We start from the raw sequence: 20,712 nt of genomic DNA, 5'->3' as shown, positions 1-20,712 counted from the left end.
CAAGTGTTCTCTGTTGAACGTTTCGGTGAGGAGCAGGGTGAACGGGTCTCTTCTCACCTCAGAGTGTTTCCGAGGCGCCCTCAAATGCGCTCCACCTGGTACCATACCATGCCGCCACGCTCTTCGTGAGCGTTACACGAGGTCGGCCAGGTTAGCGGTGGTGGCGTCCAGACCAGCGGCCTCCAGGTTAGTCCTGTTGAGACCCACCTGTACCAGGCTCCGCCCACATACTACCTCTGGGTGCAGCAAAACAGGCTGATCTGTAAGAGAGGAAGAGAGAGACAGAGGGATGAGAAACAGGCTGATCTGTAGAGAGGAAGAGACAGAGGATGAGAAACAGGCTGATCTGTAAGAGAGAAGAGAGAGACAGAGGGATGAGAAACAGGCTGATCTGTAAGAGAGGAAGAGAGAGACAGAGGGATGAGAAACAGGCTGATCTATAAGAGAGGAAGAGAGAGACAGAAGGATGAGTGTTATTCAAAAACCCCAAATGAAAAGAAGGAATTACAAATTGTCATATGTCCTCTTAGAAAAATGATTTCAAAATGGTTCTTCGGCTGTTTCCATAGGAGAACCCTTTTTGTTTTCAGGTCAAACCCTCTAGGGAAGGAGTTCAACTTGGAACCCAATAGGGTTCTACCTGGAACCAAAAAAGGGTTCTTCAAAGGTTCTCCTCTGGGGCAGCCTAAGAACCCTTTTTAGGTTCTAGATAGCACCTGTTTTTCTAAGAGAGTACATAGGTCCTCAAGCAGGTGTTTTCTGAGAACTCACCTGGCCTCTCACACAGCCAAGTGACCCCATCGGTGCTCACGCAGGTCTCCCCCGCTCTGCAGGTACTACACATTGCTTTTGGCGTAGTCGTGGCAACCTGTGACTGTGTTGTTGTTGTGGTGCGATTGTTGTCTACTGGTGTTTTTGTCGAGGTGACAACATCCACTGGTGATTTTGTCGTAGTGGTGATATTTACGGATGTTTGTGTTGTCGTGGTGATCTTAATAGGTGTTTGTGTTGTCATGGTGATCTTAACAGGTGTTTGTGTTGTTGTGGTGTCTTTTACAGGTGCATTTGTTGTCTTCGTGACCTTTACAGGGGTTTGTGTTGTTGTGGTTGTGGTTGTTGTGGTGGTTGTTGTTGTGGTTGTTGTTGTGACTGGTTTTGGTGTTGTGGTGGGAGCTGACACATCTGGAACAAGGAGTTAAACAGGAAACACAGTTATGAGGGAACATTCATCGCTCATGTTTTGAAAGAACTAGTATGCTGGTATTACCAGAATCAATATGAATGAATGGATGAATATGCTGAGTACTGTTGATATCTAGGGCCATAAGAAGAACATCAAGGTGCATATAACCAGCTGGTGAATGACTAAGCAGTAAACAGTTTAAAAATAAATACAATAACTTCAATTCAAAAGGCAGAACAACATCAACAAGCCCCACTCAGAACTTGGCAAAGCAGCAGGCGAAACCTTACATGCACAATAGGCGAAGAAGCACCCGGGAGGCATGACGAACTTGTACACAAAGTAGTTCCCAGGGCATGCCTTGACGTGGATGGGCTGAGACTGCACCCAGCAGCAGTCCCCATTGAAGCTGGCGCAGACTGCACTCTGGACAATTTCATCCACCTGCTGGGGGGGAGGAAACGCCAGCCACAAGGGAGCCTGGGTGCCGCACTGGAAGGAATCCACGCACCTGTCCGACATGGACACGCTCTGGTTGCCGATGAACATGCGGTAATAGCCGTCCCAGCGGACGTTGCGGTCGCAGTGCTTGTTGCCCACGTGGTTGTTGGTGGAACGCCAGGCGTCGTTCAGGACCGTGTAGATCTTACAGGGGTTGGAGCACTGCTGGATGCCGGCGACCGTGATGCAGTCCTCCCCGTCGGCGCACTCGTTGAAGCCACAGCTGAACCGGACATGGGCAAGGTTGGTGTTGGAGGTGGGGTAGGAGCGGCGGACACGGTGAGGGGCGTGGTGGTGGTCGGCGGTGGCGGTGTGGCCAGGTAAACAGATGAGGCCATCTCCGGAGAAGCCCTTCTTACAGGTGCATGTGATGTCACCTGTCATGGGCGAGGTGTGGCAGACGGCTTGTTCGTGACACGCCTCGCAGCTGGTGACAATCGTACCTGTTGGGAATTTGGGAACATATGGGTTCATGGTCTTTTTAGGTTGATGCCTCCATTTTAAGGTCCTGAGACTAAAGAGCAGAGAAGATGCAGAAGTCAGTTGTGTGGTGGGTTATTTAAGCAATAAGGCAAGAATATATGTACATGGCCAATATACCACAGCTAAGGGCTGTTCTTTGGCATGATGCATACCACAAACCCCAGTTGCCTTATTGCTATTATAAACTGGTTACCAATGAAATTAGAGGAGTAAAAATATATGGTCTGATATACCACGGCTTTCAGCCAATCAGCATTCAGGGCTCGAACCACCCAGTTTATAAATACTATTAAACTCTATAAAAATACTTAGTAACTACAATACTTAATACATAATACATGTATCCTATACTGTCTAACCAAATATATTTGATCTCTTAATATGGCAGACACTCAGTGAGAAAATCTATTTCACAAATTATATATTGTCTGTCATATATAGTATTTATTATGTAATATATATTATGGACACACCTACTCATTCAAGGGTCTATCTTCTGTATACCACCCCTACCTTGTCACAACACAACTGATTAGCTGAAATGCATTGAGAAGGAAAGAAATTGAAATGCATTCCAGGTGACTACCTAATGAAGCTGGTTGAGAGAATGCCAAGAGTGTGCAAAGCTCTCATCAAGGCAAAGGGTTGCTACTTTGAAGAATCAAATATATAAAATGTTAAACACTTTTTTTTGGTTACTACATGAGTCCATATGTGTTATTTCATAGTTTTTATGTCTTCACTATTATCCTACAATGTAAAATAGCAAAAATAAAGAAAAACCCTTGAATGAGTTCCAACTTTTGACTGGTACTGTAAATATTTTGATGTATTAAATATATAGTATATTTATGTGTACCTGAGGTATGTCCAGCTGTTCATTTATTAAAAACCTGTTGGGGATAGGGCTGTCTACTGCCCCCGCTGGAGTAATTGCGTGCCCATAGTAAACATAATGTTTTTTTTGTCAAAAGTTGCTAATATATGCAAATAAAAATATTATTGAATAGAAAACACTCTAAAGCTTCTAAAACCGTTGAAATTATGTCTGTATGTAAAGCAGAACTCTCAGGGCATTCATTCTCCCAAACTCTCTCTTGTCATCAGAAAAGTTGGCCCAACTTTGACATCATCACCCCCACCCTCCCAAGCACTTACAGGTCTGGGAACAGTCTCTCTGTCTTCGCAATCTCAGATTTCAATGGGGCTTCTCATTGTGAGAATCGCGCCACGTGAAAAAACAGGTCACTTTTATGCGTGCTCTGCTCCGGTCCTGTCTTTTTTCCAAGATCGATTATACAATGCATGCGTTTCTGTTCGTCCTCACGATTTCTGTACACCTTTATAACATGTTAAAGCTTGATTATGAAGTTAGTTTGATAAGTTTAGTCGACATATAATATGTAAGTTCGACGTTTTGGTGCACATCCACTTGACTTTTGGCTACATTTCAACCGAAATGTGTCGTGTTTGAGAACCGAAAGACACAGACTGCAAAACTAAACGCTGTTTTTGGTAAGTATAATTCCTTCCAGGTCTTCTGATGGAAGAACAGCAAAGGTAAGGGAATATTTATGTGGTAAATTTGGGTTTATGTGGACTCCAAGATAGAGGAGCCATAATGCCACTTTTTGAGCGCCGACTCATAGTATAGCCTAGTGAACGAAACCTGTAACGTTAAAAATAAATGTAACACAGCGATTGCATTCAGAAGAAGTGTATCTAACTATATATATGTAGAACATGCATATTTAGTCAAAGTTTATGATGTGTATTCCTTGTTAGCTGACGTTATCTGCCGGAGCTATCGTCATTTCTCAGGACATTTGAGTAGCATTTTTGAACGATGCATCATTGTAAACAGAGATTTATGGATATATATAGCATATTATTGAAAAAAACATAAATGTACTGTGTAACATGTTATATTACTGTCATCTGATGAAGATTTCAAAAGGTTAGTGCATTATTTTTCTTTTAATCCTGCGTTTGTTGATTGCATATTTTTTTCAACTTGGCTATGCAAATTAGCTGTCTTCGGTGGTGGTTTGACATAAATATGTGCTATGTTTTCGCCGTAAAACATTTTAGAAATCTGACTTGCTGGGTAGATAAACAAGGTGTTTATCTTTCATTTGAGCCATTGGACTTGTTAATGTGTGGAGGTTAAATATTTTTAGGAATATTTTTGCGTTCCATGCGCCACCCCCCAGCTGAACGTGGGGGGGGTGGGGTGTTTCAAAATTGGAACCCTAGTCCCTTTCTGGTTAAATATATAGTATATTTGTGTGTACCTGAGGTATGTCCAGCTGTTGATGTATTAAATATGTAGTATATTTGTGTGTACCTGAGGTATGTCCAGCTGTTGATGTATTAAATATATAGTATATTTGTTTGTACCTGAGGTATGTTCAGCTGTTGATGTTGTCACGCCTTGGTCATTGTATTTTGTGTTTTCTTTATATATTTGGTCAGGCCAGGGTGTGACATGGGTTTATGTTGTTGTATTTCGTATTGGGGTTTTTGTATTATTGGGATTGCGGCTGAGTAGGGGTGTTGTATGGGCTTGGCTGACTGAGGCGCTTCTCAATCAGAGTCAGGTGATTCTCGTTGTCTCTGATTGGGAACCGTATTTAGGTAGCCTGGTTTCGCTTTGTATTTCGTGGGTGATTGTTCCTGTCTCTGTGTAGTTTCACCAGATTGGCTGTAATTAGGTTTCTCGTTCCGTTTGTTGTTTTTGTATTTGTTTAGTTATTTCATGTATCGTCATTCTCTTCATTAAAGAACATGAGTAACAACTACGCTGCATTTCGGTCCGACTCTCTTTCCACAAACAAAGAACGCCGTTACAGATGTATTACATATAGTATATATGTGTGTACCTGAGGTATGTCCAGCTGTTGATGTATTAAATATATAGTATATATGTGTGTACCTGAGGTACGTCCAGCTGTTGATGTATTAAATATGTAGTATATATGTGTGTACCTGAGGTATGTCCAGCTGTTGATGTATTAAATATATAGTATATTTGTGTGTACCTGAGGTATGTCCAGCTGTTGATGTATTAAATATATAGTATATTTGTGTTTACCTGAGGTATGTCCAGCTGTTGATGTATTAAATATATAGTATATTTGTGTTTACCTGAAGTATGTCCAGCTGTTGATGTATTAAATATATAGTATATTTGTGTGTACCTGAGGTATGTCTAGCTGTTGATGTATTAAATATATAGTATATTTGTGTGTACCTGAGGTATGTCCAGCTGTTGATGTATTAAATATATAGTATATTTGTGTGTACCTGAGGTATGTCCAGCGCTGGACAGAACCAGTAGAGGCACCAGCAGAGCCACCAGGATCATCCTCATCAACACTAGTTACTTCTACAGGGGCAGAAACGGGGAACACAACCTGAAGGAAAATACACTTATTATATTCATCCACACTTTATCCACAATTTACATCCACTGGAACGTCAGTCACGTTTAAATGCACGTTTGACCTGATTTAATTTGACTGTATCACAGGTCATCCTATGGTGATGAAAAACATTGTATTTTCTGTCACAAGACTGCAATTAACCCCGTTACAAAACATCTAATACAATAATAGATATTAAGCATGGACACACATTCTCTGGAGGATATTATAACATCTAATACAATAATAGATATTAAGCATGGACACACATTCTCTGGAGGATATTATAACAACACATCTAATACAATAATAGATATTAAGCATGGACACACATTCTCTGGAGGATATTATAACAACACATCTAATACAATAATAGATATTAAGCATGGACACACATTCTCTGGAGGATATTATAACAACACATCTAATACAATAATAGATATTAAGCATGGACACACATTCTCTGGAGGATATTATAACAACACATCTAATACAATAATAGATATTAAGCATGGACACACATTCTCTGGAGGATATTATAACAACACATCTAATACAATAATAGATATTAAGCATGGACACACATTCTCTGGAGGATATTATAACAACACATCTAATACAATAATAGATATTAAGCATGGACACACATTCTCTGGAGGATATTATAACAACACATCTAATACAATAATAGATATTAAGCATGGACACACATTCTCTGGAGGATATTATAACAACACATCTAATACAATAATAGATATTAAGCATGGACACACATTCTCTGGAGGATATTATAACATTTCAAACTCAGTGCAGGTATATTAATTTCACCAAACCAAAATTTAAGTACTGACTTACCAAATGTTGATGCTGACTGCTGGAACCACCTGTAAACGAGGCATTTATACACTGGTTATCGGGGAGGGGGGAAGCAGGTCACATTGTGCAATATTCCCAGGGACAAGACCTTAGCCTGGGTCCCAGTCTGTTCAGCTCTCATTCCACTCCCTGCCACTCCTTGTCATGATAAACTGTTTGACAATGACCCTGAGTAAAGGAGTGAAATGTCAGACAAAACTGACTGGATTTCAGACTAACAATAGGTGTGGAAGAGGTTCAACGACAACTATCAATGTTCATACGTAAGGAATGCAACAATCGCCTGATAACCATGGAAACCGGGGCTGTGATTAAGCTAAAGTCTATATGCTCTGTTGGGTGGCCGAATAAATGGGATGTTTTCAAACTAATTAAACAAACTTAAAAGAAATCTCCAAAACCTTAAATCAACAGTACAGGTGTGGTGACTGATGGGAGGCATTAGGTCAACAACATATGATTTATGAGGTGATTAATGTCTCACAATAACCCAGAGAACAATTTAAACATTTGGCTTACTTCTTACCCCCAAGACATGCTAACCTCTCACCATTACAATAACAGGGGAGGTTAGCATTATATATCATACCCCAAGACATGCTAACCTCTCACCATTACAATAACAGGGGAGGTTAGCATTATATATCATACCCCCAAGACATGCTAACCCCTCACCATTACAATAACAGGGGAGGTTAGCATTATATATCATACCCCAAGACATGCTAACCTCTCACCATTACAATAACAGGGGAGGTTAGCATTATATATCATACCCCCAAGACATGCTAACCTCTCACCATTACAATAACAGGGGAGGTTAGCATTATATATCATACCCCCAAGACATGCTAACCTCTCACCATTACAATAACAGGGGAGGTTAGCATTATATATCATACCCTCAAGACATGCTAACCTCTCACCATTACAATAACAGGGGAGGTTAGCATTATATATCATACCCCCAAGACATGCTAACCTCTCACCATTACAATAACAGGGGATGTTAGCATTATATATCATACCCCCAAGACATGCTAACCTCTCACCATTACAATAACAGGGGAGGTTAGCATTATATATCATACCCCCAAGACATGCTAACCTCTCACCATTACAATAACAGGGGAGGTTAGCATTATATATCATACCCCCAAGACATGCTAACCTCTCACCATTACAATAACAGGGGAGGTTAGCATTATATATCATACCCTCAAGACATGCTAACCTCTCACCATTACAATAACAGGGGAGGTTAGCATGTCTTGGGGGTATGATATATAATGCTAACCTCCCTGTTATTGTGGTGAGAGGTTATGTCTTGAGTATGATATATAATGCTAACCTCCTGTTATGTAATGGTGAGAGGTTAGCATTATATATCATAACTCCAAGACATGCTAACCTCTCACCATTATAATATCAGGGATGTTAGCATTATATATCATACCCCCAAGACATGCTAACCTCTCACCATTACAATAACAGGGAGGTTAGCATTATATATCATACCCCCAAGACATGCTAACCTCTCACCATTACAATATCAGGGGATGTTAGCATTATATATCATACCCCCAAGACATGCTAACCTCTCACCATTACAATAACAGTGGAGGTTAGCATTTTATATCATACCCCCAAGACATGCTAACCTCTCACCATTACAATAACAGGGAGGATGGCATTATATATCATACCCCCAAGACATGCTAACCTCTCACCATTACAATACAATTACCATTACAATACAATACTCATTATTAACAATTAATTCAGGAGTATCTGTAACCATGGTAGCATCCACATTAATGTAGAAGTGTTTAGAAACATATTATATTCTTATTTATGTTAAAAGTAACTCCAAAATAACACAATACAATATTTACCATAAATTTCTATTGGGCACAAAATAATCTGAAACACAACAAGAACAAATAGCAAACGCATCCAACTAATGTATGTAGTCATTGTGTGCTATGAATATGGGACTAAATATTTCACTTTTTACTACTTTAATACCCATATAAGTGAATTTGTCCCAATACTTTCGGTCTCCTAAAATCGGACGACTGTATACTAAAGTTTCTGTAATTTCTAAACCATTCACCCGATATGGATGAAAATACCCTCAAATTAAGGCAGACAGGCTGCACTTTAACCTCAACGTTAGCAAATCATTTAAAGTCCAAAGTGCTGGAGTACAGAGCCAAAACAACTAAATATGTGTCACTGTCCCAATACTTTTGGAGCTCACTGTCCAGTTTTCTTGTCATTGTTCCCTTTATCTTTAAGTTTATTGTCTTCTGTTTGTACTATAGATATGCCTGTTTCAACTCTCACGTAATACATCTCCATTTAGTCTTCTGTTTGTACTATAGATATGCCTGTTTCAACTCTCACGTAATACATCTCCATTTAGTCTTCTGTTTGTACTATAGATATGCCTGTTTCAACTCTCACGTAATAGATCTCCATTTAGTCTTCTGTTTGTACTATAGATATGCCTGTTTCAACTCTCACGTAATACATCTCCATTTAGTCTTCTGTTTGTACTATAGATATGCCTGTTTCAACTCTCACGTAATACATCTCCATTTAGTCTTCTGTTTGTACTATAGATATGCCTGTTTCAACTCTCACGTAATACATCTCCATTTAGTCTTCTGTTTGTACTATAGATATGCCTGTTTCAACTCTCACGTAATACATCTCCATTTAGTCACGCTGAATCAGCGGATTAATAACAAGAAAAGATCTGACCTGATCCCTTTGTCTTATTCCAAACCCTTTTCTCTTTGCTCTAGATGACCAACAATAGCCAGTTGCCACCATGATGACATCATATCAACTATTCACGCTGAGGGAAAGGTGAACTGTTCCCACTCATCTAAACACAGACTCAAATGGCACCCTATTCCCTATATAGTGCACTACTTTTGTTTACTAAGATGGTCAAAAGTAGTGCACTAAATAGGGAATAGGGTGCCATAAGTAGGGAATAGGGTGCCATAAGTAGGGAATAGGGTGCCATTTGAAACGGAGCCATAGTGTTCCACAGGCATTATCCCTCCCTCTATGGCTTATAGACGATACAGCAAGTTTTGCTATTTGGTTTTAAATATAATAATAATAATATAATAATATATAAATAATATATGCCATTTAGCAGACGCTTTTATCCAAAGCGACTTACAGTCATGTGTGCATACATTCTACGTATGGGTGGTCCCGGGGATCGAACCCACTACCCTGGCGTTACAAGCGCCATGCTCTACCAACTGAGCTACAGAAGGACCATGTATGCCATCTGTAAATATACATTAAATGGTTAAATTACGAGCCCAGTTGGTTTAGCTCAGAAAAAGACAGCAACCTTTCCGTTAGCCATGATTGGCTAAAATAATGAGTGGGCTGGACATGCCGAGATATGAGTTTGTATTGGTCTGCCATATAGCATGCTTCTGTCTATTTGAGCTGGTCAGCATGTCTAGGTAATTCTGTCTAACGCAGCTTTAAAAATATATATATATTGCGTAGTAAAACTGCATAAACCTAAAGTCAAATTAGTGTACTGCTAGCTAAAGTGTACTGCTAGCTAAAGTGTACTGCTAGCTAACGTTACATGTATGCTCTCCACTTTCTGGAGGACCGAGTTTTGAAATCAGTGGAATTCGAGTATGACAGCTAAGGAGATGGAGAAAACACCTGTCTCCGGATTACATCTTCAAACTAAGGGACAACCGTGGCATCCGTGAGGGAGCCATGTCCATCCATGATGTATACGGGTAAGATAGTCTAGCTAGCTACATTTTTAGACATGACACGTTTCTAATTTTGACGGAAAGTGGTTTCACTTCAAGGTGTACTGTTAGCTAGCTATTGTTAGCTGGCTAGCTCACTAGCTAACGTTATGTATATGATCGTATTCCTTGTATCTTAGACACATTTGCTTAACTAGTTATAGCCTAATGCTAACCCTAAAACTAACCCTGCCTCGTAACCCTAAAACAAATTCTAACCCTAAACCGCCGAGAAATAGAATTTGACCTTGTGGGGACCAACAAAAGGTCACCAGTTGGTCAAATGTTTGTTTGTTTACTATTTTTGTGGGGACTTCTCCCCACAAGAATAGTTAAACACGTCAACAGACACACACATACACATTTTAAATACTTTATTTGGATCCACCAATTTCAAGGGTCCCTGTTTGCACGGCCCTCCAGGGTACAGAAAGCACCTCCTTCTCCAAACAGCTAGGCTGCCCATGACAGCTGAAACAGAGCAGCAGCTAGCCAATTTCTTTGCCCTAGTTTTTTTTTCAGGCCCACAATCTGTGTACATGGCTGAGACTGCCAAATATCAGTGCCACCAGCTTGCACCTACTGTACACCCGAGGCTGTCCAAGTGTGCCACAAGGGGCTGGTTCTTAAGCAGCTTCTCCACACACAGACAGACAGACAGACAGACAGACAGACAGACAGACAGACAGACAGACAGACAGACAGACAGACAGACAGACAGACAGACAGACAGACAGACAGACAGACAGACAGACAGACAGACAGACAGACAGACAGACAGACAGACACACAGACAGACAGTTTTAGTGTTAAGTGACTTCTACATGCCTGAACAATTTGAGAGCCTGGCATTTCATGTTTAGAGCCCATGTGAATCCATGAAACTCATTAGCACATACTTAAAAAATGGTTGCACCCTTATATTTTCAGTCGTGAAGAGGGCCTGACAACGCTTCCTCTCCCCTCAGGACGCTGTATTGGCCCTCAGATCCTCAACATGTTGTACAGCTGCACCACTGAGAGGATGGTGGCTGGCTACATCACCGCTTGGTAAGGCAGTTATGAAGTTAGCACATACTTTTAAAAAAACGGTTTCACCCTTACAAGGGAGTCAAATAACATTAAGCCTGATCAATCAATTAGAACACCTTAGTAAATAACTTACTCAACACCTTAGCAACGGGCCTACGACCAAATATGGTCATGTCATGTAGCCGTCTGTACACACTGGAAGAAACGGGTCCACCGTTCTCATATTAGGACCAACAAAACATGTATGGACCCTTTAATGGAGGAAGAAGGAAGCAACGCCTCCTGATGATTTAAGCCCTGCTGTTTAGTCACGTTAACTGTGAAACATTAAGTCGAAAAAAAAATAATTAGGAAAATAAATGACACGAACAAGATGAAATTCTATCAGAACCTCGGCTTAGCGCTAACTCTGCTTAACCTAAAGTCAACAACAAGACATTGATATAATGACACAACAGACCGATGTAATAGTAAAAAGGTACAGTTCACTTTATTATCTCAGTCGTTAAGATGCAGAAGCTCTCTGTTGTCCCATTGCAGGGCTGTTTGGTTCACTCTGGCCATTTGGTCCCATGGAAGACAAACGGTGAAAATACAAGGTTACCAGTGAGGTGTGTTTGTGTTACGGTTGTGAACTGCCAGGGACCTCACAATATGATATCATCACGATACTTAGGTGCCGATACGATGTATTGCATTTCTTACCATTTTCACGATTGTATAGGTACTATTGTGACTCGATACTGCGATTTAATTGTGATGTGATGTTCTGAACACATTGCTCACTATATGTCAGCTGTTCCAAACATATGGCTCACTCTATGTCAGCTGTTCCAAACATATGGCTCACTATATGTCAGCTGTTCCAAACATATGGCTCACTATATGTTAGCTGTTCCAAACATATGGCTCACTATATGTTAGCTGTTCCAAACATATGGCTCACTATATGTCAGCTGTTCCAAACATATGGCTCACTATATGTTAGCTGTTCCAAACATATGGCTCACTATATGTTAGCTGTTCCAAACATATGGCTCACTATATGTCAGCTGTTCCAAACATATGGCTCACTATATGTCAGCTGTTCCAAACATATGGCTCACTATATGTCAGCTGTTCCAAACATATGGCTCACTATATGTCAGCTGTTCCAAACATATGGCTCACTATATGTCAGCTGTTCCAAACATATGGCTCACTATATGGCTCACTATAGGTCAGCTGTTCCAAACATATGGCTCACTATATGTCAGCTGTTCCAAACATATGGCTCACTATATGTCAGCTGTTCCAAACATATGGCTCACTATATGTCAGCTGTTCCAAACATATGGCTCACTATATGTCAGCTGTTCCAAACAATTGGCTCACTATATGTCAGCTGTTCCAAACATATGGCTCACTATATGGCTCACTATATGTCAGCTGTTCCAAACATATGGCTCACTATATGTCAGCTGTTCCAAACATATGGCTCACTATATGTCAGCTGTTCCAAACATATGGCTCACTATATGTCAGCTGTTCCAAACATATGGCTCACTATATGTTAGCTGTTCCAAACATATGGCTCACTATATGTCAGCTGTTCCAAACATATGGCTCACTATATGGCTCACTATATGTCAGCTGTTCCAAACATATGGCTCACTATATGTCAGCTGTTCCAAACATATGGCTCACTATATGTCAGCTGTTCCAAACATATGGCTCACTATATGGCTCACTATATGTCAGCTGCAGAGAGACAGGAGATCATGAGACATTTTTTTCTTCTTCTCAGTCATGGAAATAAAAGTGTTGAAAACATGTTGACTCACTATTTAAAGACAAGACGGAGAACAAGATATAGGATGAAACATATTGGACTTTTGTTGCATCTACAGCCAACTAGCGCTTGCTAATGCTGTTTAGCAAAATAAACGGAATCAAAGTATCAATTTAAGTCAGATTTGGCTCAGTTGATAGAGCATGGCATTAGCAACGTGCTAACGGGTTCAATGTGAATGTAAATGAAAACCAGGAAACATGTAATTGAGTAAACATGTCATATTTCTCCCAGGTAGGTCTGACGGCTCCAACCAGGCTGCTCTCCAGGGGACAGACACAGTGAGTAAACATGTCATATTTCTCCCAGGTAGGTCTGACGGCTCCAACCAGGCTGCTCTCCAGGGGACAGACACAGTGTATAAACATGTCATATTTCTCCCAGGTAGGTCTGACGGCTCCAACCAGGCTGCTCTCCAGGGGACAGACACAGTGAGTAAACATGTCATATTTCTCCCAGGTAGGTCTGACGGCTCCAACCAGGCTGCTCTCCAGGGGACAGACACAGTGAGTAAACATGTCATATTTCTCCCAGGTAGGTCTGACGGCTCCAACCAGGCTGCTCTCCAGGGGACAGACACAGTGAGTAAACATGTCATATTTCTCCCAGGTAGGTCTGACGGCTCCAACCAGGCTGCTCTCCAGGGGATAGACACAGTGAGTAAACAGGTTCTGTCCCACTGTCAAACACACACAGGAAGTTCCTGTCCCACTGTCAAACACACACAGGAAGTTCCTGTCCCACTGTCAAACAGACACAGGAAGTTCCTGTCCCACTGTCAAACACACACAGGAAGTTCCTGTCCCACTGTCAAACACACACAGGAAGTTCCTGTCCCACTGTCAAACAGACACAGGAAGTTCATGTCCCACTGTCAAACAGACACAGGAAGTTCCTGTCCCACTGTCAAACACACACAGGAAGTTCCTGTCCCACTGTCAAACAGACACAGGAAGTTCCTGTCCCACTGTCAAACAGACACAGGAAGTTCCTGTCCCACTGTCAAACAGACACAGGAAGTTCCTGTCCCACTGTCAAACACACACAGGAAGTTCCTGTCCCACTGTCAAACACACACAGGAAGTTCCTGTCCCACTGTCAAACAGACACAGGAAGTTCCTGTCCCACTGTCAAACAGACACAGGAAGTTCCTGTCCCACACCAGCTCTGGAGCTCAGTGATAAAGTCAGCAGGTAAAAAAACATAAACAGAAAAAAAAGTTCAATAAAATATACAAAAATGTCATCAGCAGCTTAAAATGAACAGTTCATGCTACAAAAAACAACTTCATAACAGGTTTTTAAAATAGTGTATATTTTAAAAACACTGCTTCACAGTGGGAAATACACATGCAGAGATCATCCGTTCACCCACACCATGTCTCACAAAGACACGGCGGTTGGAACCAAACATCTCCAATTTGGACTCCAGGCCAAAATTTCCACTGGTCTAATGTCCATTGCTCGTGTTTCTTGACCCAAGCAAGTCTCTTCGTATTATTGGTGTCCTTTAGTAGTGGTTAATTTGCAGCAATTTGACCATGAAGTCCTGATTCATGCAGTCTCCTCTGAACAGTTGATGTTGAGATGTGTCTGTTACTTGAACTCTCTGAAGCATTTATTTGGGTTGCAATTTCTGAGGCTGGAAACTCTAAAGAACTTATCCTCTGCAGCAGAGGTAACTCTGGGTCTTCCATTCCTGTGGCTGTCCTCATGAGAGACAGTTTCATCATAGCGCTTGATGGTTTTTGCAACTGCGCTTGCAGAAACTTTCAAAGTTCTTGAAATGTTTCGCATTGACTGACCTTCATATCTTAAAGTAATGATGGACTGACATTTCTCTTTGCTCATTATTATTATTTATTATTATTATTATTATTATTATTTGATCTGTTCTTGCCATAATATGGACTTACTATTTTACCAAATAGGGCTCTCTTCTGTATACCCCTCCCCTACCTTTTCACAACACAACTTATTGGCTCAAACGTATTAAGGAGAAAATAAATTCCACCAATTACCATTTAAGAAGCATACCTGTTAATTGAAATGTATTCCAGGTGACTACCTCATGAAGTTAGTTGAGAGAATTCCAAGAGTGTGCAAAGCTGTCATAAAGGCAAAGGGTGGCTGTTGGAAGAATCTCAAATATAACATATATTTAGATTTGTTAAAAGAAAATTGGTTCCTACATGATTCCATACGTGTTATTCCATAGTTTTGATGTCTTCACTATTATTCTACAATGTAGAAAATAGTACAAATGAAGGAAAACCTTGAATGAGTATGTGTTCTAAAACGTTTGACATGTAGTGAATCTGTAAATCAATGCGTTTATGGGCTAACAGAATTAAGGCCAAATTCAAATAATTGATGTGTTTATATATATTTTTATACTTCAATGGGTTTTAAAAGTCCAAATCAAATAACTAAATGATCCTCGGTATGACCCCCCTGGTTTAGACAGGGTTTAGATTATGGAGGGTTAACTCATCCGTGTGAAACAGCGCCCCTCTGTCTCAGTATGTGTAGACCATGTATCTGATGCTGTCTGGACAAACAGAGCATGTCATACTATTTCTGTCCACACAGCATCAGATACATGGTCTTCATATAGAGGGGCGCTGTTTCGCTCACTCGAGGCTTACACTGGTGACATCATTTCAGCAAAGAGGAAGAGGTTGAAGAGAGGGCTCACTCTCACCAAAATCTGTCCAGAATAAGCCCAAATTGCCCAAATGCATTTCTATAGGCATCATTTGCACAAATGATATAATTCCTTCTGTCTGAGTCTTTATGTTTTTGGTTGGATTGGTTTCTCAGTATCTTTCTTAGGGTTTTGCTGTCTTCATCCTGTTTAGGCTTTACACCTCCACTGTCTTCATCCTGTTTAGGCTTTACACCTCCACTGTCTTCATCCTGTTTAGGCTTTACACCTCCACTGTCTTCTTCATCCTGTTTAGGCTTTACACCTCCACTGTCTTCTTCATCCTGTTTAGGCTTTACACCTCCACTGTCTTCTTCATCCTGTTTAGGCTTTACACCTCCACTGTCTTCTTCATCCTGTTTAGGCTTTACACCTCCACTGTCTTCTTCATCCTGTTTAGGCTTTACACCTCCACTGTCTTCTAAAAGAAAGAGGAAGAGTCTTCTAGACTTGAACCGCCTGACTGACACACCACAGAGAGAGCAGACTCGTAGTGTGACAGCAGTACTGTACGGTGTAGTGAAGGTACTGTAGCAGTGTAGTGAAGGTATATATATATATATATATGCCATTTAGCAGACGCTTTTATCCAAAGCGACTTACAGTCATGTGTGCATACATTCTACGTATGGGTGGTCCCGGGGATCGAACCCACTACCCTGGCGTTACAAGCGCCATGCTCTACCAACTGAGCTACAGGTACTGTAGCAGGAGTAGTGTACGGTGTAGTGAAGGTACTGTAGCAGGAGTAGTGTAGTGAAGGTACTGTAGCAGGAGTAGTGTAGTGAAGGTACTGTAACAGGAGTAGTGTAGGGTGTAGTGAAGGTACTGTGACAGGAGTAGTGTAGGGTGTAGTGAAGGTACTGTAAGAGGAGTAGTGTACGGTGTAGTGAAGGTACTGTAACAGGAGTAGTGTACGGTGTAGTGAAGGTACTGTAACAGGAGTAGTGTACGGTGTAGTGAAGGTACTGTAACAGGAGTAGTGTACGGTGTAGTGAAGGTACTGTAACAGGAGTAGTGTAGGGTGTAGTGAAGGTACTGTAACAGGAGTAGTGTAGTGAAGGTACTGTAACAGGAGTAGTGTAGTGAAGGTACTGTAACAGGAGTAGTGAAGGTACTGTAACAGGAGTAGTGAAGGTACTGTAACAGGAGTAGTGAAGGGTGTAGTGAAGGTACTGTAAAAGGAGTAGTGTATGGTGTAGTGAAGGTACTGTAAAAGGAGTAGTGTAGGGTGTAGTGTAGGCTCTGGAGAGTCTTACGGTTGTGGGCCGAGCAGTTGCCTTACCATACGGTGATGAGTGTTTGTGAGTGTTTTCGGTGACAAGCCAAATTTCTTCAACCTCCTGAGGTTGCGCCCTCTTCACTACGCTGTCTGTGTGGGTGGACCATTTCAGTTTGTCCGTGATTTGTACACCGAGGAACTTAAAACTTTCCACCTTCTCCTCTGCCGTCCCGTCGATGTGGATAGGGGTGGTCCCTCTGCTCTTTCCTGAAGTCCACGATCATCACTTTGCTTTGTTGACGTTGAGTGGGAGATATTTTCCTGACACCACACTCCGAGGGTCCTCTCCTCCTCCCTGTAGACCACCTTGTTGTTGTTGGTAATCAAGCCTACCACTATAGTGTCGTCTGCAAACTTGATGATTGAGTTGGAGGCGTACATGGCACCCTTGTGGGGCCCCAGTGTTGAGGATCAGCAGGGTGGAGATGTTGTTTCCTACCCTCATCACCTGGGGGCAGCCCATCAGAAAGTCCAGGACCAGTTGCACAGGGCCGGAATCGAGACCCAGGGTCTCGCGCTTAATGAAGAGTTTGGAGGGTTCTAATGGTGTTAAATGCTGAGCTGTAGTTGATGAACAGCATTCTTACATAGGTATTCCTCTTGTCCAGATAAGATAGGGCAGTGTTCAGTGTGATTGCGATTGAGTCGTCTGTGGACCTATTGGGGCGGTAAGCAATTGGAGTGGGTCTAGGATATCAGGTTGGGTGGAGGTGATATGATCCATGACTAGTCTCTCAATGCACTTCATGATGACAGAAGTGAGCTCTATGGGGCGATAGTCATTTAGCTCAGTTACCTCAGCTTTCTTGGGAACAGGAGCAATGGTGGCCCTTTGGAAGCATGTGGGCACAGCAGACTGGGATAGGGACTGATTGAATATGTCCGTAAACACACAAGCCACCTGGTCTGCGCCCTGAGGACACGTCTATGGATGCCGTCTGGGCTGGCAGCCTTGCGAGGGTTAACACGTTTAAATGTTTTACTCACGTTGGCCACGGTGAAGGAGAGCCCACAGGTTTTGGTAGCGGGCGTGTCAGTGGCACTGTTTTGTCCTCAAACACAGTGCCACTGCTGCTATGGTGACCAGTGAGCTGAGATGAGTTGGGGCTTTACCTAGCAAAGACTTTCAGTGTTTCCCTAATGCTGCCATCAATCTACAGTTTCTGGTTAGGGAAGGTTTTAATAGTCACAATGGGTACAACGTCACCGATGCAATTACTAAGAAAATCACTCACCGAGTCAGCGCATACATCAATGTTGTTGTCTTAGGTTATATCCCAGTCCACATGATCGAAGCAATCTTGAAGCGTGGAATCCAATTGGTCGGACCAGTGTTGAACAGACCTGAGCACGGGCGTTTCCTGTTTTAGTTTCTGTCTATAGGCTGGGAGCAACAACAATGGAGTTATGGTCAGATTTGCCAACAGGAGGGTGGGGGAGGGCTTTGTATGTGTCGCAGAAGTTAGAGTAGCAATGATCCAGAATGCTGCCAGTTCGAGTTTCGCATTTGATATGCTGATAAAATTTAGCGAGCCTTGTTTTCAGATTAGCTTTGTTAAAATCCCCAGCTACAATAAATGCAGCCTCAGGATTTATGGTTTCCAGTTTACATAGAGTCCAGTGAAGTTCTTTCAGGACCGTCGAGGTATCTGCTTGGGGCGGATATACACAGCTGTGAATTCTTTAGGTAGAGAATGCGGTCGGCATTTGATTGTAAGAAATTATAGGTCAGGTGTACAGAAGGACTTGAGCGCCTGTATGTTGTTATGATTACACCATGAGTCATTAATCATAAGGCATACACCCCGCCCTTCTTCTTACCAGAGAGATGCTTGTTTCTGTCGGCGCGATACATGAAGAAACCGGGTGGCTGTACCGACTCTGACAACATATTCAGAGTGAGCCATGTTTCCGTGAAACAGAAAATGTTACAATCTCTGATGTCTCTCTGGAAGGCAACCCTTACTCGAATTTCGTCTACCTTGTTGTCAACGGACTGGACATTGGCGAGTAGTATACTCGGGAGCGGAGAGCGATGTGCCTGCCTACGAAGCCTGACCAAAAGACCGCACCGTCTGCCCCTTCTGTTGTTTTGGGTCGCCTACTGGGATCAGATCCATTGTCCTGGGTGGTGGTCCGAACAGAGGATCCGCTTCGGGAAAGTCGTAATTCCTGGTCATAACGTAGGTAAGTTGACGTTGCTCTGATATCCAATAGTTCTTCCCGGCTGTATGTAATAAGACTTCAGATTTCCTGGGGTCACAATGTAAGAAATAATAAAAACAATGCACTGCATAGTTTCCTAAGAACGCGAAGCAAGGCGGCCATCTCTGTCAGCGCCATCTTACCTTCAGCAAAGACTCTGATGCTTGTAACCCCAACAGCTGTAGACACCTCATTATGTACTGCAGAATTAAACACTCTGCTACATAGTCTACTACTGTAGACACCTCATAATGTACTGCACCATTAAACACTCTGCTACATAGTCTACTACTGTAGACACCTCATAATGTACTGCATCATTAAACACTGCTACATAGTCTACTACTGTAGACACCTCATAATGTACTGCAGAATTAAACACTCTGCTACATAGTCTACTACTGTAGACACCTCATAATGTACTGCACCATTAAACACTCTGCTACATAGTCTACTACTGTAAACACCTCATAATGTACTGCACCATTAAACACTCTGCTACATAGTCTACTACTGTAGACACCTCATAATGTACTGCACCATTAAACACTCTGCTACATAGTCTACTACTGTAGACACCTCATAATGTACTGCATCATTAAACACTCTGCTACATAGTCTACTACTGTAGACACCTCATAATGTACTGCACCATTAAACACTCTGCTACATAGTCTACTACGGTAGACACCTCATAATGTACTGCATCATTAAACTCTCTGCTACATAGTCTACTACTGTAGACACCTCATTATGTACTGCACCATTAAACACTCTGCTACATAGTCTACTACTGTGGACACCTCATAATATACTGCATCATTAAACACTCTGCTACATAGTCTACTACTGTAGACACCTCATAGTGTACTGCATCATTAAACACTCTGCTACATAGTCTACTACTGTAGACACCTCATAATGTACTGCACCATTAAACACTCTGCTACATAGTCTACTACTGTAAACACCTCATAATGTACTGCACCCTTAAACACTATGCTACATGGTCTACTACTGTAGACACCTCATAATGTACTGCATCATTAAACACTCTGCTACATAGTCTACTACTGTAGACACCTCATAATGTACTGCACCGTTAACACTCTGCTACATAGTCTACTACTGTAAACACCTCATAATGTACTGCAGAATTAAACACTCTGCTACATAGTCTACTACTGTAGACACCTCATAATGTACTGCAGAATTAAACACACTGCTACATAGTCTACTACTGTAGACACCTCATAATGTACTGCACCATTAAACACTCTGCTACATAGTCTACTACTGTAGACACCTCATAATGTACTGCACCATTAACACTCTGCTACATAGTCTACTACTGTAGACACCTCATAATGTACTGCACC

The 20,712-nt window shown here is 41.7% G+C and overlaps 1 protein-coding gene across 1 annotated transcript; it reads right to left on the bottom strand.

Annotated features, from left to right (window-relative positions):
• Positions 1–136: 136 nt before the first annotated feature.
• LOC124026777 (mucin-5AC-like) lies at positions 137–6,563 on the bottom strand (the record flags this gene model as incomplete). Its single annotated transcript, XM_046339520.1, has 5 exons — positions 6,448–6,563; positions 5,474–5,583; positions 1,474–2,127; positions 772–1,182; positions 137–260 (listed from the first exon to the last, which is right to left on the bottom strand). Coding segments are annotated over exons 2-5 (1,256 nt in total), but the record flags the coding sequence as incomplete, so codon positions are not given.
• Between the last annotated feature and the right edge of the window lie 14,149 nt (positions 6,564–20,712).

This window comes from Oncorhynchus gorbuscha, unplaced genomic scaffold, assembly GCF_021184085.1.
Source record: "Oncorhynchus gorbuscha isolate QuinsamMale2020 ecotype Even-year unplaced genomic scaffold, OgorEven_v1.0 Un_scaffold_2827, whole genome shotgun sequence".
NCBI classification, from domain to species: Eukaryota; Metazoa; Chordata; class Actinopteri; order Salmoniformes; family Salmonidae; genus Oncorhynchus; species Oncorhynchus gorbuscha.
The sequence above is the reverse complement of the archived record's forward strand: the minus strand, read 5'-3'. Positions and strand labels throughout refer to the sequence as shown.